At 35.3% G+C, this 23,657-nt stretch overlaps 2 protein-coding genes across 5 annotated transcripts; one reads left to right on the top strand and one right to left on the bottom strand.

The window, feature by feature from the left end:
- Positions 1-1,975: 1,975 nt before the first annotated feature.
- On the bottom strand, positions 1,976-5,761 carry LOC112004923 (F-box/kelch-repeat protein At3g23880-like). 2 transcript variants are annotated; one of them, XR_010628382.1, is made up of 3 exons: positions 4,253-5,761; positions 3,149-3,333; positions 1,976-3,055 (listed from the first exon to the last, which is right to left on the bottom strand). XR_010628382.1 is itself a non-coding variant. In XM_024037166.2 (2 exons), exon 1 carries the CDS (start codon positions 5,502-5,504, stop codon positions 4,260-4,262), a length of 1,245 nt encoding a protein of 414 aa, XP_023892934.2. In that variant the 5' UTR covers positions 5,505-5,761; the 3' UTR covers positions 1,976-3,333; positions 4,253-4,259. The 2 variants fall into 2 exon arrangements, 1 of the variants encoding a protein (XP_023892934.2); XM_024037166.2 differs by having other exon boundaries at positions 1,976-3,333.
- Positions 5,762-6,029: 268 nt separating this feature from the next.
- Positions 6,030-12,494, top strand: LOC112004935 (uncharacterized). 3 transcript variants are annotated; one of them, XR_010628385.1, is made up of 7 exons: positions 6,030-6,280; positions 8,997-10,447; positions 10,532-10,610; positions 10,975-11,293; positions 11,476-11,644; positions 11,752-11,863; positions 12,166-12,494. XR_010628385.1 is itself a non-coding variant. In XM_065771853.1 (7 exons), the coding sequence occupies exons 5-7, from the start codon at positions 11,550-11,552 to the stop codon at positions 12,472-12,474; spliced, it is 516 nt and encodes a 171-aa protein (XP_065627925.1). In that variant the 5' UTR covers positions 6,030-6,280; positions 8,997-10,447; positions 10,532-10,610; positions 10,975-11,116; positions 11,476-11,549; the 3' UTR covers positions 12,475-12,494. The 3 variants fall into 3 exon arrangements, 1 of the variants encoding a protein (XP_065627925.1); XR_010628386.1 differs by having other exon boundaries at positions 10,975-11,116; positions 11,225-11,644; XM_065771853.1 differs by having other exon boundaries at positions 10,975-11,116.
- The last annotated feature ends 11,163 nt before the right edge of the window (positions 12,495-23,657 follow it).

The following is a 23,657-nucleotide window of genomic DNA, read 5'->3' on the forward strand; positions in this document are numbered from 1 at the left end:
TCCCTACAAGTGATGGTAAGCCAAGATACTTCTCGTGTTGTTTTATGACTTTAGCTCCAAACCTTCTTTGGATTTCTCATTGGATTTCCCTCGGTGTGTTTTTGCTAAAGAAGAGAGAAGTTTTTGCTCGGTTTAGCTGTTGACCCGAGGCTCTTTCATAGACTCCCAACACTCTTTGAAGCTCCACACAATCCATCATAGAGGCTCTACAAAATATAAGGCTATCATCTACAAAAAATAGATGGGAGAGTTCGAGACCCCCTCTGCAAACAGAAATCCCTTTCAAAACACCATTTGCAGAAATCCCTTTCAAAACACCATTAGTCACAGATGCCTTAATAAGAGATGATAAGCCCTCTGCACACAGGAGAAATAGATAAGGCGACAAAGGGTCCCCCTGGCAAAGACCCCTAGTGGGAGTAATGCAGCCAAAGGGGCACCCATTGACCTTAATTGCATAGTTTACAGAGGTAACACACTTCATAACAAGGCCTCTCCATCTTTCAGCACATCTTTAGCAACACTTATAGCTCTTAGATGGGGGGAGATTCAATCCTCACTATAGAACTAGTAAGTAGTAATAGCTTGCTAATTGGCTTTATATAGTCCCAGAACACAATTATTTTACACAAAACTGCTATTGGGGCAGCTTTAATTCTAGCAACTTCAATCTCTATGAATAGACCCTCCTATGAAAAAAAAAAAAAAAACACCAAACTCCTTTTATTGATTTTTAGAAAACTAGCTGCAACCATCCTCATTTCTTAATGCAGCAACCAAGAAACAGTCATCCAAGAAATGTGAAGCCATTATGTTGTTGAAAAAAGAAATATTAAACATTCTTGGGACTAAAAGCCTACTATTGATTAGAGTCATATAATTGATATTTGGTGATTGCAAACACCCAATGAACAGCAAGTTTGGATACTCATATGAATGAACTACACTTCAACAATCAACATGTCTGAAAAAAAAATTATATATATACCATATGTAATGGAGATTAAATGCATCCAATTGGTAGATACTAAATGCATCCAATTGGTTTTTCATTGTGCTAGAACTTTAAGAATTAATACATAAACCAAAATTGATCATCAAACAGGGCAAAAGACAAAAATAAGAATGAAATATAGCGGTTAACCATGTTTGTTAATAAAAAGCTTCCTTACATTTTTCAACAAAGATTTTAAGCTCGTGTAAAACTGAAAAATCTTCACTAGAACATTAGTGAAAGCCTGCTCAATGCTTACTATGATGATTTGTCAAAGCTGCAAACAAGACAGCTTTGACATCAACAACTTGAGCCTCTACACAAAGACCTACTTCTTTCCAAGTTGATTTCAAACAGTACAGGGCACAATCATACTCCATTTATCACGCAACATTGAAATTAATTTTGAATCCTTCTAAAGATGGGAAGCCAAGTTGTAAACACATGAAATATTGAACTTAGCCAGCAATAATTTCAATACCAACCAATAACCCTCACCTCATAGTTGAAAACTATAATTAGAATAAATGATTACGAGTCAAATTTGGTGTACGGGAATTTGCAAACTCCATCAAGGAAAACAAAGACTGTAGAGGCATGTCATACTATAAGTGAACAATTGATAGACATTGACATTCCTCCACCAGAGTACTCTCAAACAAGTTCTTTATAAAACCAATGTCACATCCAGCATGGTGTAAAAATGAGAGAGATTATCAGGAGAAAGATACATCATCTAAAAATAAATAAAAAATCAATGAATATCCACCCATTGAAGCATTACAACCATGCTGCAACAAGAAGGTATTTCAAGAAAAATAGTGAAAAATGCAACCATAGACATCAATAGCTTCTCTTATGTGTTCAGCCTGCAAAGTTTATAAAATTGCTAACACATTTTCTATTGTTAGTTGGAAGACTCCTCATATGCATACATAAAATATATATATATATATATATAATTAAAAGCTTATACAACTATACAAGCTAATAACCCCAATGATAAATATACACAAGGACATTGGTTATGTATTTTTTGCAGAAACTAAAACAGAGAGACTGACCCAGCAAGGGTTATTATGAATGTAGGAGGATGGGATTGAATATTGCCTGTAAAGGACAAAGTAAAGCTTTGGTTAGGAGAATCAGCACAGTTGTTTGAGATGGTGCAGAGAAGGCGTCTGTGGAAATGTCTGAAAGAGATATGAATATGATTATGTTGGAACTTGGAAGACCTGAAGTTACCTAAAGTCTGGAACAGGGGCCAAATTAACATATATATGGCTTTGTTTGAGTACTGGCTTTTAAACAAGGATGAGCATCAAACCCACCAATCCGACCCAACTTAACCCAACACCTTGGGTTGGGTTTTGTGGGTTGGAATTTTAATTTTAGTTTATGTCTTGAGTTGAATTCAGGTTGATAGTTTTGTAATAACCCTTGCAGGGCAGGGACAAATCTACTAGAAAAGAAAAGTAGATGAAGTTTCCAACCAGCAAGTGACCTTGAACTTTCTCAATCACAAAATAAAAATCTTTGCCGTGTGGATCCCAGGAGTTTCAAGAGGAATCCAAGGTATTTTCAAGATTCGGCTTCGAATGAAAATTTAGACAGCTACAAAACTCTTCCATCCTTACAACAGGAACATTTAAAGAGAAACAAACTCTAGACTTCCTTTGATTAACCATCTTCCCAGAGACATCACATAACAACACATCTAAGACTTCTTTTAGATCCTAACAATTTTTCCCATAGTTTTTGGAAAACAAAACCAAATCATCTGCAATGAATAAATGGCCTCAAACAAAATTTTCTACTTGGCAAGTTGTGAAAAAGGTTGCTAAAATCTTTTACCTTATCATTGTGTAAAAAGTTGTCAGCAATCCAATAATTGCAAGCAATTTGAAGAAGCTAGAAGCTTTTTTTTCAAGGTAACGTTGCAAAGGCCCACCAACCCATTTCACAACCACTTTAACATCAAACTCAACTCATTTCATGATATTGACAAAACATTCATGATGTCAAGATGGACAAGACACAGTACATCCTCAGCCATAAACTCTGGGAATTGAATATTTGAAGATCAATAACACTGATAAATCAGATTATCAACTAGTAGAAAAAGAAATGGCACCCCAGAATTAGTTATCTCACCTAGAATGTTTATTTCTTGTAATCTACAGTGGCTGATTTTAATTCTTTAGGAAGCAGTCCTTCCAAAAGCTTGCTGTTTGGCTCTGACACCATCTCATGCATTCGATGGTTTCCTACCAGCATGGTAGAAAGATACTCATTTCTACGTGCCATTTGGGAGAGCAGCATGGCAAACCTTAACATGCCTGATCATTAAATAATGGCTTTCATAATTCATTTCAAATCAATAGAGTCTTAAAAAGATCTTCATAAATAGTTGTGATCTAGAGAAGGACATATGATGTTGATTGACTTGATTCAGATTACCTCACAACATTGCATTTCTGTCTTGGCCAATCTACACTTTACCTTTTCCCTCTCAAACAAGAATTTGTCAAATTATCAACAAAAAAGATACAATAAGAACTTAAGAACATTCATCAAAATAATTATTGAAGCTTCTAAAAATTCCTGATAATTAATTAAACCTCATGTATATCATGGTTTTCTTGGTAGTGAAAAATGCAAATGACACAATTAAAAATTTTCACTCTCATGAAGCTTTTTTTTTTGGATAATTCAATAGTTATAATGGACGAAGGGGGGAATTAAACCCTAAATGTCTCCGTTGGAAACACCAAGAAGTGCCGGTTGAACTACTAGGCTCTTGGCCACTCTTATAAAGATTGATGAGCATAATCCGGAAAAGTTTCTTTTCTTGCCTGTGATGACATCATAATATATATGGTGTGTTGAGAAAAATCAAAATTAAGGATAACACCAAGTATCAACATGAAAAGAAAAAAAATTCTAATTGTTTACTTGATTCAAAAACTAGTAGTCATTATTTTAAGACCAATACAGTAAGACCATGTTATTGGCTAAACTTGTATGTTTCACCATGACATGCCATGTTCAAGAATGTGCACAACATTTCTCACCCAAAAAAAAAAAAAAAATCAATTTATATTGATAGCTATGGTGCCCAAAGTGATCCTTTCCATTTAACCAAATCTAATTTTCTACAACAAAAGCAATACTTTCATACCTAGAGTAGCGCAAATGGAAAGAAAATACAACATAGTAACGGGTTCATATATTAACAAATCAACAAATAACACTTACTAGCAGCTTAATGACTTTTCAATATGGATTTGAAAAACATCAGTGCCTTGCTTAAAACTCCAACTTGCTGATTTTCGTATTCTGACAAGGTGTTTAGCCCATCAAGTAAAACTAGGCTCTCCACAAAATCAGTTGTGTAAATCATACATCCAGGCTCAGGAATTCTAAGAATTTCCTCGTTTAAGCTCTCAGGTTGAAATGAAAGGATATTACAATGGTTAAACTTCTCAATCAGAAGTTCCCCATTGACGGTGCAGCCAAAGAACTGTGCAACATTTTCTATCGGTAGACTTTTCTTAGTCCAAGACTCAGCCACACCATACTCCTTCATCACCCATAAGTGGCATAGGTCACTCCCCTCAGGTAGAGTTTTACCGAAAACAATCAAAGCCAGAGATCCTTTGAACACGGTAAGACATTCCACTTGTCCACAAACTCCATCTAAATAATTTTGAGGTAGCAATATCTCACGGAATCTCTCATCATCGACATCAAAGGACAGAATGAAATTGTAGTCCCCACAACATGCTATAGAGTGCAGAGCTCCATTATAAAAAATACAGAATGATTCATGTATATCATCAATACATCCAATATTGGGTCCAGACCCACTAAATGATTCCACACATATTACAACCCTTCTCCACAAATCAGTACTCAATGTGTAAATCTCGGCCTCAATTGCCGGAACTTCTGATCCAAGTGACTCTTTATAAGTCACAATTCTGAGAATCTTGTAGTCATTGTTTTGAAAATGGTAGGCAAGTCCAACAACCACATCGTGAAAAGGGTAAGTCAAGGGAGTAGCTAGAAGCTTCTTGAACTTTCTAATGCTTGGGTTCCACAAATATATTACATTGCCTCGACCCCTAATACTGTTAAGGCAGAGCATGCCATTACAGAAGCTAACCAGGAAGTCATAAGAAAAGGGGACTCGAAATCTAGAAATGTGGGTCAATGTGCGGTCGCTATTGTAAGAAACTGTACACAATTCTTTGTAAGATGAAAAGTTTAATTCGTTTGGAAAAGGTGAATATAACAGATAACCGCCATTGTTGTTGTTGTTATTGGATGATGATGATGATTTAGCTCGGTGGAGGTGTGCGGTAATGAAAATGGAGCTGGAGATAGTGGAATACCAGGATTTGGAAACGCACCTGAATCGAATTAAGGATTTCACCGGCACCCGAGTCAGGACATCGAATACAACGTCGTCATCGAGACGCTGGGACAGTGATATTTGCAGTTCCATAGGTAGAGAAATCGGTGGTGGTTTGATCAGATTTTGGGGTATCACGTATCTGAATTCTGATGTGCTTTAAAAGGTTTGTGATTGAGGCGAAGAAGAAAGAGAGGAGAGACTGACCGTACTTTTATTTTTGGATAGCCAGAGAGGAGAAGAGAGCCTGTGAATAAAATTTAGCATAAAACCTTCTTCTTCGTAAATCGTTTTTCTTTTTTTACACACTCATTCTCTTATTTTTGGGAGAAGGTATTTGGCACTAGCGGTGTTAAAATTAATAAGTGTCAGATGGTGGCCAAATTGGCCAAATATCATCAATTTTTGAAATATTTGGCAAAAAAACACTGTATCAAAAATAAACAGAGAACTCGAGTACCCTATTTTATGCTTTCACTGTGACATGATGACATGGTATTTGGATTTAAAAATTCCGCTTAATACTCGAGTTTCCTGAGCTCGAGTACTGTGCGGGTAAGCTCGACTACTTTTGAACTAAGCCCAATTTTATTTGCTACTCTCACTTCTCACTTTCACTTCTCACTCTCACTTACCAGAACACACTCTCACTCTCCTTCACACCTAAAGCCCAAACCCTCACACCATCGGCGGCAGAAAACTCGTCGGCAGCAAAAGACGCAGCGACCTCTCGCTCTCAGTCTCGCTATCTCCCTCTCAATCTCGCTATCATCTCCCACACGCTGTCAATCTCCCTCTCAGTCTCACTCTCGCTCTCTTCTTCAGCACCACAAGCTCTTCTTCTTTCTCTATTTCTCACGGCAACACAGGTTCGTCACTCTAACTTTTCTCTTCTTCGTTGACCTCTCTATTTCTCTATTTCTACTAAATCTGAATCCATATAGGCTCTAGGATGTGGGTTTCATTTGATTTTTTTTTTTTTTTTTGGTGGGTTTGCTTGGGTTTCATTTAAGTTATTGTGGGTTTTGTTAGGGTTTTGTTCATTTGTTTGTGCGTTTTGTTTCATAGTATTTTCAATGATTGTTTTGGGTTTGTCTTTATTTTCTATTTCTGTTATCTTTTTGTGGGTTTGTAATGCAAATTATGTGTTTGATGAAATGCTTCTATGAACTATCTATAAGTTGTGAAGTAATAACTGATAAGTAATTGAAGAAGGTAAGCAAATTATGTGTTTTGGCATGCTTATGTGCTTATGTGCTTGAAGTTCTGCCCGTGAAGAAGGTAAGCACATTATGTACTAGCTTATGTGCTTATCTATGAGTTGTTGAAGTTCTGCTCGTGAATCATATATGATTATGTGCTTGAATTTGTTGGGATTAAGTTTATATTTCAGAATCCTTAATACAAAATTTTCAAATTCACAGTACTAGAACCTTACAAGAGTTATCTAACTGTTTCATCTTGAAATGATTTTTTGGTATTAAATTTAGATACATTTGACTAATACCACTGTCATATTCCTGTTTCCTTTGTTTTCTTTATAATTTTTTGAGTTATGGGTTTTTTTTTTTTACTATTAAATTCAGTGAAAAGGTAGAAAATGCAAAATGGAGGCTCAAGTGTTCTGTTCCTCCCCATAACCTTGGTGTACTATCTTTTTTATTCAAAAATTACCAATGCACTAAGTCAGTGAAACTATAAGCCCATGGGGACATTTATACTGATGCATTCATACACTAATTTGCTTAGACAGTTAGACTATGTAAAATAATCTGCTTTTTTTTTCTTTCTTTTTTTTAAAGAAAAATGCAAAAGCGGTGCTTATAAAAAACCCATTCATTTGGTGTCCTTTTTAGTTGATATAAAACATTTTTGTTGTTAGTAGTTGGCAAGATATTTTTTTTTAGTTGGCTATGACTAAAAATATTTAGTCATCAACTCGTCAATTGGATTATCAATATTACCTCATGTATTTAAAATTAAAATGCAGAAGGATTAAGAAAATAATAATTAAAAAATATATTTTATTAATCTTAAATCCAAATCCAAATCCAAATTTAGGTATCCAAACAATGAAATTTCAAATGATGAATTTGAAATCCTTCATTGTTTAAAAAGACCCAAACAAAGAATTTTAAAATCAAAGGATTTCAAATCAAGGCATTTTAAATCAATGGATTTCAAATCCAAATCCAAATCCAAATGTTGCCATCCAAACACAACCTTAGCTCTTTGTAAAGGAACCCTTGACAAGTTTATGGACCAAGTGTATATAGACCCTATATTTCCTAAGCACCATTCAACAACAAGTGTGCAGATTCTTTTCTAATGATTTCTTTTAATAGCTTGCCAACATGATTGATCTGAATAATTATTTTGCCATTCACGTTACACTTTTGCCATTGAGGTAATCAGCAGAGGATTTGTTATGTGTCTAATTTATTTTAATTATTATAGGATAAGTAGTGACAGAGATATGTTTAATTTACTCAAATAAATTAGTTTGGATTAAGATTAGTTTTATTGATAGACAACCGTAAGTTAATATTTATGTTTATCTATTTGGAAGTTTGTCTTGTATAATTTTGTTATGTGTCTAATTTATTTTAATTATTATAGGATAAGTAGTGACAGAGATATGTTTAATTTACTCAAATAAATTAGTTTGGATTAAGATTAGTTTTATTGATAGACAACCGTAAGTTAATATTTATGTTTATCTATTTGGAAGTTTGTCTTGTATAATTTGTATATTGAGAATGAATAAATAATAATCATGAATTTTTAAGTTACAAATTTTTAGCTAGTTTAATGTGGAGGTCTAGACTACCTCAAAGTAGTCTCTTTATCAAATTTGGAGGTCTTAGTTTTCCTTGAAGCAACCAATGGAATTTGTGTCAATAACAGGGCTTCTCTCAATGTGATATGATTTCCTCTGTACATTAAAACTTGACGTTTTATGCTTGGATAGTACCATGGTAATATATTTTCATGAATACATATTTGCTTTGTTACATGAAACTTTTTGAATTTCCAACTTTTGTGTTGCAATGATGTCAATGTTGTTTGATTTGACACACATGGATAAAGATAATACTCCTTTCATTATTATTGGTTTAAGTTTACACCTTTATTATTGGACTTGTTGAATTTGGGTTAGGATGACATTAATTAACATCTCATTGCATTCGCACATCCCAACAGTAAAAGGGAATTTGTGTCCATAACAGGGCTTCTCTCAATGTGATACGATTTCCTTTGTGCATTAAAATTTAATGTTTTATGCTTGGATAGTATCATAGTGATATGTTTTCATGAATACATATTTGGTTTTTTACATCAAACTTTTTGCACATCCACCTTTTGTGCTGCGATGATGTTAATGTTGTTTGATTTGCCACACATGGATAAGGATAATACTCATTTTATTATTGGACTCGTTGAATTTGGGTTAGGATAACATTTGTCATTCTCATTTGGCACATTTAGCTTGTTTTATCAGTTTAGGATCTTAAGGGTTGGGAGTTTAGGGGTAGAAAATGATCATCCTTATAAATTTATTGTAGTTGCCGCGTTTTTTGGCAGGACTTCAGGATGCAAGTCTGGGTACACAGTATAAGTTACTAGTAGATGATAATTATGAATGGGGAACCTGTACATTCAAGTCTGTATTTTGGGCATTTCGTCCATGTATATTTGGGTTCAAGAAGTGTAGGCCTGTGATTAGCATTGATGCAACCCACCTCTATGGAAAATATAAAGGAAAATTGATAATTGCAATGGCGACAGATGCTAATAATAAGATTTATCCACTAGCCTTCGCCGTTGTCGAGAGCGAGAGCACAGAGACTTGGGGTTGGTTCTTGGGTTGTATAAGAACGTATGTTACTGACTGGAGACACCTGTGTGTCATATCTAACAGACACCCTGGGATACAAGCTATCTTCAGAGACACTAATCAAGACTTTTCCCTATGGCCTCCCATGACAGAACATCGATACTGCCTTCGTCATCTATGCAGTAATGTCAACAGTAGATGTAACAATGAAACTGTAAAGAATCTAGTATGGAGGGTAGCAAGTGCTACCCAGGAGCGAAAGTTCAATGCCACCTTCGATTTAATTAAGAATATCAACTGGAACGCACACCAATATCTGAAGGATGTGTCTAAAGAGAAATGGGCTCTAACTTTTGACGAGGGTTACCGTTATGGGGCGATGACTACAAACGTCTCCGAGTGCTTCAATGGTGTTCTAAAGGGTGCTCGTAGCCTGCCCATTACAGCAATGGTGAAATACACATGGTTCAAACTTTATGCTTACTTTGATGATCGTTGCAATAAGAGCATAGCACAGTTGAATTCGGGACAAAAATGGACTAAATATGCCTTGGATATCTTCATGAGAAATAAGGTGAAGGCGGAGTATCACAGGGTGACGAGATTGAGCACGCAACAACAATCATATCAAGTAGATACATCGCATAATCCAGGGACTGCTGGACGTGGGGATCACACACATGGAGTTAATCTGCCACAAAGAACTTGCACATGTCAGAAATGGAAAATGTACAAGATACCATGTTCACATGTTATTGCAGTTTGTATTAGGTATTGACATGATGCAGAGTAGTACATTGACCCATGCTATAGCGTGGACGCACTGTTTCGGAGCTATGCTCCCGTTTTCCCTGTGTTGAAAGATAGATTAGCATGGGTGAATCCTGAAGAAACTCGAAAAGTCCTCCCTAACCCTCGATTGATCCGAGAAAAAGGTTGACCTGTCTCAACACGAATCAGGAATAAGATGGACAAGGGTGGGAGACAGTCGAGAACCACACCGTGGAAGGAGGGGGGGAGGAAGGTGCAATACGGGTTGTGTGACCAAGAGGGGCATAACCGAAGAACATGCCTTAAGCTGAACGAGATACCAACGAGTGGTGGTCTCGCGGAGTAGGTACGCTAAGTTTGAACCGTGGCATCTTTCTAAATGCAACTTGAAACAAAATGCATGATATCTGGTTGAAGTTATAACAGGGTATGCATCTTTTGTTTAGGTTTTTCGCTCTCTTTACGATCTTGTATTATTTTTTAATTATCATTAATCAGACTTACTCACCAGGTTTGCTGAAACGGGAGAAGCATTGGTGTCTTTTGTTGACAAAATGATTTTTGCTGGATCACTCAGTGTGGGTAAGATGGTATGATATCTTTTTGGACAGTTGTGTGGACTTGGTTTTGATTTCCAATTTCTAAAGAGGATTGTCACTTTATTTCATTTGCAATAACTCTTGATGTCTTAAGTATGTATAGATGTTCTTCAAAACAAATACCAATTAGTATTGGCTATATTTTGTTGTTACCATTAAAAAAAAGGAAAAAGGAAATAGATGGCATTAATTTGAATTCAGTGATTTCATACTTCATTTTCTCTACCTGAAGAAGATGTTAAATTATTCTAGAGGTAGTCCTGTTGCCAACAAGAGGTGTCTCATATTTAGATGACTTTCTAGAGATGAACTTAAATATCTTCCACACTGTTGTAAGTTCTTCCTTTCTTTATAGGATAGTATAATCTTGGAAAGGAAGCGTACTTGTGTTCTTGTGAAGAGCTGGATGTTGAATTAAAGGAGGAAGAGTCAAAGGAGCAGCTTGGGGAGGCAGTGCGAAATTGGGCTTCATTCAGGACAAACATTAAGTAGAACAGGTGAATGAAAAAGGCTAGAAATCTTTGTAACGTTGGATAGTTATACTAAACATAAGATTATGTAAGTGTACTCATTATATTCTCCATTTTATCTTGTGGTTATTGCAGTTAGAGGAATGATGTACCATAGAGAAGCCTTAAAATTACAAGCATTTATTGACATTGCTGCAGAGGAAGGTTTGTGATTGTAAATATGGCTCATAATATTCAAGTGTCTTTGTTTGAAATGCGATCATCAATGCATTATATCTTTAATAGAGTGATAGGCCATTCTGATGCCGTACTAGCTATGCTTGAGATTATTTTTGAACAATGGTTTGACTACAATCTTTTGCCACTTACTGATTATTCTCGTCCAGATATTCTTCATGGTTATGACATTGCTGGAAAAGGAAACCATAAATTCTCAGCTTAAGTAGATGCACTAGCAGACATGAAATTCACATACGTTATTTCTTGTCAATCATTTGGATCACAAAAAGCTTCTGGAGATCCCCATGCAGATGACATAATTGACTTGATGAAGAAGTACTCCTTTACCCAAAAAAGAAATGATTGCAGAAGTATTCAATCTATATATGTTATATATAAAATTAGAAGTCATATAACTCAGAATATGCATTTATTGCTTGAAGGTATCCATCTCTCCGTGTTGCTCATGTTGAGGACAAAGAAGAGATTGTTTCAGGAAAACCTCGAAAGGTTTACTCTTCATTGTTGGTTAAAGCTACCAATGGTTATGAACAGGTAATATTAGGCTTTGTACTTAAAATGCACGATTGAGATATAAAATATATCAATACAATGACTGAGATATAAAATCTATGGCCTTGAGCATATATCATTTCAGGAGGAGGTTTTATCACTTTACTGGAGTATTTTTTTACTCCGACAAAAAATTAATAAAAAAATAAAATCACAGTTTGTTTCCATGCATAGATTCTTTAAGTTATCATGATCAAAATGAAGGATGGGATATGGAAAATTTATGTCAACCATGAACATATCATAGCTGTTTTATTAACTTATGCATTTGGCGATACTATTAGGTTGATCCAACCACTGGTGAGACAGAGGATGATGGTGTTGAAGATAAATACCAGCTAGAGGACCTAGAGGTTGTAGCAGCTGATTACATGTTGAAAGTGGGGGTCTCCAATTTCAGAAATGCATGGGAAAGCATGGGTGATGACTGCAAATTGATAATGTTGTTTGCAAATATCATGCCAAGTTCAATCGATGGATTAAAGAATTTTGCTACAAATGACTTTTATATCTTTATTAATTTGAAGTTAGTTGTACCAACTTTGAAATTGTTTGTTGCAAATCTACAATTGTTAAAATGGTGGTCGCTTTGATTGTTTCAATATAAGCCATATTTTAGTTATGGAGGAAATTTTGTGCATGTTTCATGGGGTTTGGCAGTGTCCTGTGACTCTTGTCCATTTCCATGAAGTTCTAGCTTCATTCACCAAAATCAACTTATCAAACAAAAAAAATTGTTCACTAAAAAATCAAATCAATGTAAAGATTTTAAGCAGCAATAACCGAGAACTTTATATGTACGTCAAGGTGGTAGATTCCTGTTTATTTCCGAAACAATGTTTTCGTGCAAAAATGTTCAAAAATTGATGGTATTTGGCCAATTTGGCCGTGAGATGGTAGTAAAAAATAACTAATTCAATACTTATTGAAAGACATATATTAGTTAGTAGTTATTTTTACACAGATTTTGATATAGATGACGTGGTATCATTTGATACAAAATATTTTTTCTATTTTTGGAGGCCCAGAAAAGAAGAGACAGACTTAATTGAGCATGTAAAAAAAATTTAGTATAAGAACCTACTTTTTCTATCTAACACACACGTTTTTATAACACCTTATATAGATTATCTATTTTACATTACATTTCATTAAAATATCATTTTTTTTTTCATTGCTTTTCTTTCTTTACACACATTAACCACAATTCACTCTCTTCCTTCATCTTCGAGATACGTAAAGAAATAATAAAAAATTGAATGCAAAATTAATAGTTTCAGTATAAATTCACACGGTTAGCTTGACTAGTGTGAGTGATTTTAGGACTTAAATATGTAAAATTGAACACTTTTTCTATTTTGGATTGACGGATGCAAATGCTCTTAACTAGTGATAATTACTAAAAACATTTGGGACTAGGGAGAAGGAGTCCAAATCTTTTATACTACTATTCCTGCTCTTAACTGGTCCCTCTATTTTGGGAAGAGTCAATTTAGTTCGTGTTATTTTCAACTTACAATTAATTTGGTCCCTATCGTTAACTCACTGACAAAAAATGCCTATGTGGCAAACAACGTGCACTGTTAGCACAATTAAAGCTAATGTGACAACTAAATTAATTAAAAAGAAAAGAATTATTGACATTAAAAAATGCCACATTAGCAACTTTTTAATTAAAAAAAATTAATTTGAAAAAATATTAAAGAACCCAAATTTTAGGAAAAAGAATAATGCCTGCTACAAAAAAGCTTACCATAGATATAGGATGACAAGATGTAGAGAAATAAGTTTCAAAGAACAAAATGTCCATTGTTCCTAATCTCCTACTTCTTTGCCAAGTTTGCCTTCTATTACATGTTCGAATACATATATATCCCTAAACTTGCCATTAAATTATGATATTCATTGTAATGAATATCACATTTGTGAACTCTTTGACCTTTACATCACAACCCCTAGGAAAATAATTAAAAAAAGAAGCCCTCAAAGAACTTGTAAACAACAGGGATAAACCAAAAAAAAAAAACCCATAGGAAACCAAATTATAAAGAGGAGCAAATGTTTCAATAAATTTAAAAAAAAAACTGAATTTAAAAAAAAAATAAAAAACAACATGAATGAAATGAAAGAACTTTGTTTACTGCAACATGTGGAAAATAACACCTAGTACAAATTTCAAATTAAATACATAGATAACTATCACAATCAAATTTGTAAATGATTGGATTAATACTAATAAGCAGAATTTTTGAAAAAAAATTTGTGGTTCAATGAATGAAGCAAGTTAAATTATTGATAATGAGGAGATATCTGATAGAATTTGTATAACAATAATTAATTAGACATTGATAAAAATAAATAGGTTTAGAAGAGTATAATCACAACTATAATTTCCAAAACAATATGCTTCTTATAAATATATTTATTGTTAGTATATTATAAGCAACTAAAGTGAACGGTAACGTCCCCTCTAATGGATACAAAATATTAGCCAAAAGAAAAGGTTAAAAAAGAATAATGAGAATATCCTTGGAGAATTTGGTGGAGAAGGCAACTTGGTTGTTGTCAGCTTCACTTTCTATGTCTTAAAACTTCTTCATTTGAAGAAATAGATCAAACGAATCTATAATTTAGATCAAATGAGGCTATTTATCCAAAAGAGAAAAATCAAATGAAGCTAAGCTAAAACTGCAAATCGTCAAGAAGTTTAGACTTCAAATTTAGCACCAACTTTCATAAGACAATACAATTATAAAAATTACAGCCCAACCTCAAGAAATTTTCTCAGGAGCAAAATAGTTGTAGAACCCAAATGATATGTTTCCCATATTATATTCAACAAAATCCAAGTGGGAAAAATTCATCTAAAAGGCATGATGCACTTCTAAGAAACTTGAGAAAAATTAAGTTTGTATCCATCAACTTCCAAAACAATTTATACAATACCGGATAGAAACCACTTGAAAGAAACTATAAAGAGCTTTTATTTTTTTATTTTTTTTTTAAATATTGAAGAATGATGTACAATCCAATCAAATTAAGGCTCTATTTGCATCCATATAAGAAATTTTATAATTCAACCAAAATATAAGCGTATAAAACCTATAGGGATTCATTATGGAATAATTTATTTTACCGGTCTCATAGAATGCAATAGGAATAATGATTTTGTAGCCATAAGCATAGGTGCTTAAATCATAATCGCTTATCCATCCCCCATAAAATTCGTTAATTTATACACACACAGATACATGCTATCGTGTATATAAACATGTTAACCATGGTGAGAATAAAAGAATGGGCAAAATGAAAAATGAAAAATAATATGTTACAAAACTCAAAAAATGTTTTTATATAAACCTTTTTAGATATATACCACTGTAAATTTCTTTAAAAAAACTTTCTCTCATCTTCCGTGAATGTGTATTAAAAAAACTTAGTATTCTAAAAAAAAAAAAAAACCTTTTATATGATCCAGTGGAAAGATAAATGGAGATTGCATTACAAAATCATCTTAACCAAGTAATAGCATAGTTATATATTATGTAGGTATGTGCATGCCACCAGGGACGATAAAAGTTTTTCCGGAGCATCAAAATCTATAGTTGATGACATCTGAGCCCACAAAACTGTGAAGATGCAGAGTACATATATTGGCAAACATTCTTTACAAAAATTATTACAGGTGGCATAAAAAATTCATAAAAGAAAGCTAGAACCTATTGAGAAAATAATTCTTTATGAACACAAAACAAAAGCTTACTACTTCTATAATTAGGTCAAAATTTTGTCACTCATCTGTGGCCATTGGCGGGAAGATGAAATTTGGGATTTGATGTATTTACAGAGTTGTATATATAAAAGAAGGGAGCCAAAATTTATTGAATTAAAAAGAGAGTGCACCCGTATCAGACTCCACACCACACACTTGCCTTTGCTGAACCTTGACAAACAAACATTTATCACCATCAAGACTTCTACCAACTTAAGCAAATATGAAACACACGACTTCTCCCATATATTTCTATTTTAACCAAAAAAAACACATAAAACTAACAAAGAATATCTGAAAGCAATCCAATATGTATTCAAAATCTCAACAATTATCTCCTTCTGGCCAAAACAAAGTCATGAAAAATAAACATTACTGCTAAGCACAACAAGGCAATGCGTATATTTACCATTGTAATAAATATTACTACTATTTGGATTGCATTTGATTCCATCTGGGTTTTACTGTTTTTTGCATATAATTTTTGAGGCTCTGGAGAACGTCTTTTCTATTAAAATACAATTTTTTTTTTTTTGATAAGTATTAAAATACAATCTGATCACAACATATCATGAGAAGACATTTTTTATTTTTAAAAGATACCTACCATGTGTACACATTGGGAAAAGAATGAATTCAACATAATATTAAAATGGTCATACCCACTGTTTGAATTTAATACCTGATTCTTCAAAAGAATAATACATTGAAGAAATTGAAAAGCATCCCCCAAAGAGATCCACATTAATGCTTCTAAAATACCTAAATAAGAGCATCCTCATTAGGTAAGTCAAACACCAAAATACTTGATTCATGAGATGTGACAAATGCTAAAAAAAATGGCATTATGCTACAGTACAATTCTAAACTTGGCATTGTACGAAAAAAAAATGGTAAAATATTTATTATTATTTTATTAATATTTTCTCTCTCTTCACCCATTTATCTCTCCCCGTTTGTCTCTTTTTCACCCTCCCTCTCTCTCTTCCCCTCTCACTCTCTTCCTCAGCCCATCACTCTCTTTCCTCAGCCCACCACTAATGTCACTACTCCTAGCCGCTGCCTTTGCCGCGTCATTCCCCACACCACGCCACTGACCGTGACATGTCTTCCTCCAACCACGCCAACAACCTCCCCATGTCATTGGACCTCCCACCATCGGATTAGGAATGGCAACGGGTCAAGTACGGGCTGGGTTTTTGGATATCCGGACCCGACCCGCGGGTCTTCCTTTAATACTCGAACCCGGCCCGTTTAATAAACGGGTCTTTTTTTTAGCCCCAAACCCGGCCTGTCGGGTATCCGCGGGCCCCGTCCAGCTCCTTCTGAGCCTATTCCATGGCAGCCCAATCCAACCCAATCTTATTTAAAAATTAAAAAACCCAAATACAATCACAAACACAAATCAATCATAATTGGTATCAGTTAAATCCTCATTCCTCAAACTCTATTTATCATTTATGGAAGAAACAAAACTCCGATTTTTACATTTATGGACAGATTTTTACATCAACACAACATTCACTCCGATTTTTATGTATTGAATCCTCAAACAAATACCCAAAAACAATAACTATTGAAAGAAGAACAAAACCCCATTTATCATTTATGGACAGATTTTTACATATTAAATCCTCAAACAAATACCGAAAAACAAAAACTACTAAGAGAGGAAATGATTCAAATGAACCCAAAAAAAAACAAAAAGAACTGAGACCACTAAATCTCTCTCTGATCTAACAATCACGGCCTCCTTTGTGACAAAAACGGCAACCACCACGAGATTATCCCCGATCTAACAATCACGGCATCTCTGTGACAAGAACGGCAACCATTCTCTCTGATCTAACAATCACGGCCTCTCTGTAACAAGAACGGCAACCATTCTCTCCGATCTAACAATCACGGCCTCTCTGTGACAAGAACGACAACCACCACGAGATTCTACAAGTTCTCCTTTCAGAGACAAAACCAACGACGTTGTTCAACAAGTCACACGAGAGATGGAAGAAAATCCATGGAGAATTGAGGGTGAGATGTGATTTGTGACTTTGAGAGTTTTAGTGGAGTTGATTAAAGACTCTGAGCCAGTGAGGGAGGCGGCTGAGTTGAGAAAGGAAGGAGAGAAATGAGTTTTAGGTTAGGGTTGTGATATATATATATATATATATATATAGGTAGGTAGGTAGGTTTTTTTGTAATTTTATATATAAGCTAACCGGGTCGGGTCGGGTCCAGGTTCGGGCCGAGTTTTTGCCAAAACCCAGACTCGTTTCGGGTTTTTTTTTTAAAAAACCCAAACCCGACCCTATTTTTTATCGGACTGGGTAAAATCCGACCCATTAGGATTGGATCGGTCCGGGTACCCGCGGGTCGGGCTTAAATTACCATCCCTACATCGGATCTCTCTCAATCGGCCTGTAGTGGTGGGTTTTGCGTTTGGGTTTGTTTGATTTGGGATGGGTTTTGAGGTTTGTGAATGTGGTGGGTTGTGGGTTAGTTGTGGTAGTGGTACTGTGGTCATGGTGGCAATTTGGTGGTTGTGGTGGTGATTATTGGGTGGTTGTGATGGTTATTTTTTGGGTTGTTGTGGGTTTTTTTTTTTTTTTTTAAGTGGTGGCGAGGTTGGGGTTTTTGATATGGTGTTGGTGGGTTATGGTGATCTTCAAAGTATCCAAAAGAGAGCAGAACTCGCTTAAGACTTTGATTCCATTCATCTGAGTTTTAACCGGACACCATAAATAGATACCCAAACATCAATTTAACCTAATACCCAAAAGAAAACCAAGTCTAACTCAAATACCTTAATCATAAATATAACCTAGAAAGTCAAATAAAAAAAGAATCTAGTCAAATTATAAAAACTTGATCATAATTAGTGCACAAACTGAAAAGCAAAGAGAAAAACTAACCGGTAACAATTCTAGAGGGACGATAGATGTTGGGAGGAAATAGGCATTTCTGTGATGTCTGATCTTAGTTTTAGCATAATTGAAACGAAAGTTTTTTTAGAGGAATTGAAAGACGTTCCTTGATTGCATGGATACATGGGCAATGGAAGTTTTTTATTTCCTTTTTTTTTCCTTCTTCTTTTAATCAGAAAAAAAAAAAAAAAAAAAAGTTCAGTCCAAATAGGGGAAGCCCCTTAAATAGTAGTGTATAGATATGCCAAGAAACTAAGGAAGTTAAATTCAAATAAATAAATAAAAACATTAAAAAAAAAAACAAAGAACAACGTCGTTGTTGAGAAAATGGTGTTGTAGAAGAACAATGTCCCCACCAAATGGTTTTACAAAAGACCATTATCATTGATCACCAAACCCATCTTATTCAAACCAAGAGGACCTTAATTTCAAAAGAAAAATGGTAGATATAAATCTTCCTTGACCTTGAAACTCTCTATCTCTTCAGCTCGCTCTTTCTTCTCTCTCTCTCTCTCTCTCTCTCTCTCTCTCTCTCTCTCTCTCTCTCTNGTTGGTGGGTTATGGGGTTTTTTTTTTTAATTGTATTTTGGGTTGTGAAGGATGTGGTGGTGTGTGGTGGTGGCTGTTGGTTGGTGGCAACTGTGTGGTGGTTGTAGTAGTGGTTTTCCTTGATTGTGTTTGATGAGTTTTAGGAAAATATTATTTTAATTTGTGTTATATATTATTTTAATGATATATATATTATTTTAATGTATAAAATTGAAAAATAAAGCAGTGATGTAGTCTCTCTTAATTTTCATAACCTAGACCCACTAGCCCAAAAACTGCCACCACAACACCAAGGGTGGTTCTCGCACTCTCCTCCCTTAATTTCTCTATGAGTTCTCTAAGTTGGTTCAATCAAGTTGACCCAAACCCACACCTTCACAATCTCTCTCCTATGTCTAAATGGGTGCTTAGAAATGGAAACAAATCTGTTGTGTTTGTAATTGTAGATCTAGCTTTTGTCTCTTGAAAATGAAATGTGGGATTACAATTTGTGTTTGTTTAAATCTGGATCCAAATTTGCATTTGTTTTTACTTTGATTTGTGCTTTTGCTTTTGGTTGCCAAAAAAGGGTAAGAAAATGCAAGAAAAATTGGGAATGTAATTGGTAAATTTGATTTTTGTGTGTTTGGATGCTAAGAAAGTCCAAGGAAATCTAGGAATGTTAGTGCCCTTTTTTTTTTTTTTAATTTATAAAACTAGGAAATTAAGGGCCTGTTTGGTTTGAAGAAAAAAGTGGTGTTTTTTGTATTCATTTTTAGTTTTTTATGGGACTCACTACAAAAAATTGGTTTAGTTTACACATTTGTATCTAGTTTTCATTTTCAGTATCTAAAAAAAGTAGGGATGACAATTTTTGCCCGACCCGCGGGTACCCAGCCCGGCCCGACCCTAATGGACCGGGTTTTACCCGGTCCGATTAGAAATAGGGTCGGGTATGGGTTTTTTAAAAAAAACCTGAAGCGGGTCCGGGTCGGGTCCGGGTTTTATCAAAAAATCCGAGACCCGACCCGAAACCCAGCCCGAATAAAAACCTGGTACACAGAAATTACAAAAATACCCCCTCTTTATATATACCTATAAGCTAACCCTAAATCCAATCCTTCATTCTTCAGCGCAGAACTCACGCCTCCCTCACTCAGTCCTCAACCTCACAGCCCTCACTCCCTTAGTCACGCCTCCCTCACACGCCCTCACTCCCACTCACTCTCCTCTCATGTCTCATGCCGTCAGCCACCAACTGTCAGCCGCGCCTCTCTCATGCTCTCAGCCTCTCGGTCTCACTCTCTTTGCCAAAGAAGACGAAGACGAAAATCTAAGATTCTCGCCGTAAAGCCTCTGCGATCTCACCCACGAAGACGAAGACGAAGACGAACAACCATGGTGATATACGGCAATGGTTTTTGATGTTCTTCTTCCATTTTTTCTTTATTTGATTAGTGGGTTTGGGGATTTTAGATTCTTTTGTTTAACCTGTGGGTTTGGGATTTAGATTTTGTTGTTGAGATTTGATTTGTTTCTGTGAATAGTTTGATTTCAAATGTATTTTGTTTCTGTGAATAGGAAATTTGAATGGTTATGGTGGATTTGATTTGAGATTCATTTGGATTGGTTGTTTGTGCTACACTGCTGTGATTTTTTTTCTCAGGAAAACTTTTTTTTTTCCTCTAATTGATTGGGCCACGGATTGGGCCACTGTTAGGGGTTGAAGATTGGGCCCTGAAGTGGCCTGGCTGGACGGGGCCCGTGGGGCCCGCGGGGCCCGGCGGGGCGGGTCTGGGCCCCGGCAAAAAAATCCGTTTAATAAACGGGCCGGGTTCGGGCCACGGGTCCTGACCCGCGGGTCGGGTCTGGGTATGAAAAAACCCGACCCGAACCCGACCCGTTGTCATTCCTAAAAAAAAGTGAGTTTGAATACTGAAAATGAATACAACTTTTTGGTTCTTTCATTTTCTTAAAAATAAATACAAGGGCATTTTTGTTTTTTTTTTAAAAAAAAAAAAAACCAATTATGTGGGAGCGGGACTCATTAACACTGACTTGTCACGTCAAAACACACACACACTCTCTCTCTCTCTCTCTCTCTCACAGTTCTCAATATCTCTCTCCCTTTCTATCTTCTGCCTCTTGCTATCTCAGAGTGGCATGTGAAAGGGGAGATCGATGAGGGTGGGTAGTGGTGGTGGCTCTGCCGCGAAGCTCTTTCTCTTCTACCTCTGCTCTCTGTGTGTTGCGTGACTACTGTCTTGCTCTAGTAGATTGGCATGTGAAATGGGAGATCGACGAGGGTGGATAGCGGTGGTGGCTTTGCCTATTCTATTCTCAATTTCTTTTTTTCTCTCTAATCTGCTCTCACTTTCTCGCTCTCTCTCTAGCAAATCTACTTGTGAACGGTGAGATTGGCACGGGTGGCAATGGTTGGTAGCTCCACTGCAAAGCACGAAGCTTTGATGTCAGTATCAACCCATCTCTGTTGATCAATGGATCTCACTACTAGTCGATTGTTTGTGGGTTGGGGTTCCTTTTCGCTTTGGGGTTTGTTTGTTCTAGCAGATTATTTGTGGATTGGGGGTTGTTTTCATTTTGGGTTTATTTATGGGTTGGGGATTTTTGAAATGGTACCTATGGTGGTTTTTGTTTCAAATATGGGTTGGGGATTGTTTGTGGGTTAGGGTTTGTTTTCGCTTTAGGGATTGTTGAAATGGCACCTACGGATTTTTGATTGAGGTATTTGATGAGTTTGCTAACATTTGTTTAAGGGTGAGTTTGTTGAAATTTGGTTGTTCATTTGTAGAAGATGATGTTTCTAGCAGGTGAGGTAACTGCCTTTGCATCTGGTGGAGTTGTTAGAAAAAAGTGCGGAAGACAATACAAACATTAGAGCAAAAAATTGGTGCCAAACAAGAAAATGAGATGGAAATTGGAAATGAGTTCAACGTTTGTGTATAGAAAATGAGTACAGAAAATGAAAATAAAAAATGAATACACAACTAATACAAATCAAACAGACCCTAAAAACTTTTTGTTTTTCTATTTCTTAAAATTTAAATGCTAACATGGTATTTTTAAATATTTATTTAAAACATTTATTATTATATTAGTTCCCTTGTAAGCTTTTAAGTGTCAATAGTGACTAAATTGATGGTAAGTTGAAATAGTATAGATTAAATTGACTGTTCTCAAAATGTAAGAACTAAATTAACTATAACTCCAAAACATAGAGACCAAAACAGTTTTTTCACCTTAATTAAATCCTAAATTATGTATTTCATAATTTCAATTACCTAAAAAGATAAATAAAACAATTGTATTCCCATTGGCGTTGCCACTACGACCAACCTACAACAGATGCCACTATCAAGTATCAAGAGCTCCAACGCTGCTTGTCATGGCTGACCACTCCTAACTCACTTCCTTCGATGACAACCATCACCTCCACTTTGTCCCTCTCAAGCCGATAAATTATAATAATAAATAAATAAATAAAAACACTACTAGTAACTATTGGTTTAGCATCCGCATAAACCATCCTAATAGGATTCTGAAGTAATTGCTTGGGCATGCAAATTTTTTAGGAATGATTTGTTAAACCAGTAATTATACCACAACATCATTTTCCATGCTAGATGGTACGTAGGTACATGGATTTGGAATTTATGAGGTGGTACCAGTGGGGTTTTTTTATTATTTTTTTTATGGGGTCAAGGGGGACAAAGTGGAAGAGTGATGTTTTTTGTTAGAGGAAGTGGGTTGGTGATGGTTAGACATAACAGGTGGTATTGATGGCGTTGGAGCTCTAGATAATACAGTCAGCAAAGGTCGATAGTGGTGGCGGCGGTAGTGAGAATACAATGGATTTATTTATTTTTTAAGGTAATTGAAATTATCAAAGGCACATATTGAACTTTTAATTAAATAAATAGATAAGTGACATGTTTTTATTTGTGGAGTATAGAGCGTATTGAAAATAGTGATACAGAAGATTTGGGCTCAGGAGTAGAGGACTCTTACAATTTAGGACCTATGCTATGCTAGACCAAACCAAGCTTTTGTTGAGCTCTCAAAAACACAAGACTTTGAGCACGTTTATCATTGATCTAAGTTAAAGTTATGGCCTAAAAAAAAAATTCAACAACTTGTTTACATCAAGGCCTTATAACTCTATTAGCACCACCTGATATTTTTAACGGAAACATCTAAGATTCAAAGGGCTATTTGTTTATGTTACCACTGTTTAACATTACCACTATTTTTATGTTTATTACTATGCTATTTGTTTATTGTTGAACATAGTTTGATTGTCCAACTGTAAGCCCACATTACCAGCTCTTCCAATTAAAGCAGAACATTGCCTTTAACCTTGACAAACATCTGTGAAATTGGTAATCTAACAACTTAATTCCCATGCAATTAGCAATCTAACAAATTAACTTCTAAGCAACTTATAATCTAACAATTTAACTTAGAAATAGGATTAGTGTACCTGAGATGTTTAGCTCAAAAGGCTATGTATGATTAAGGCTCCATTCATAAC

Source organism: Quercus suber, unplaced genomic scaffold, assembly GCF_002906115.3.
Source record: "Quercus suber isolate HL8 unplaced genomic scaffold, Cork oak 2.0 scaffold_50, whole genome shotgun sequence".
NCBI lineage: Eukaryota > Viridiplantae > Streptophyta > Magnoliopsida > Fagales > Fagaceae > Quercus > Quercus suber.

Bases quoted from the DNA above. Each gene is read 5' to 3' on its own strand.
- LOC112004923 (XM_024037166.2), bottom strand. From the start codon at position 5,504: ATGGAACTGCAAATATCACTGTCCCAGCGTCTCGATGACGACGTTGTA.
- LOC112004935 (XM_065771853.1), top strand. From the start codon at position 11,550: ATGAAATTCACATACGTTATTTCTTGTCAATCATTTGGATCACAAAAA. The intron at 11,645-11,751 runs GTACTCCTTTAC...TATTGCTTGAAG, and splicing joins ATAATTGACTTGATGAAGAA to GTATCCATCTCTCCGTGTTG. The intron at 11,864-12,165 runs GTAATATTAGGC...CGATACTATTAG, and splicing joins CTACCAATGGTTATGAACAG to GTTGATCCAACCACTGGTGA.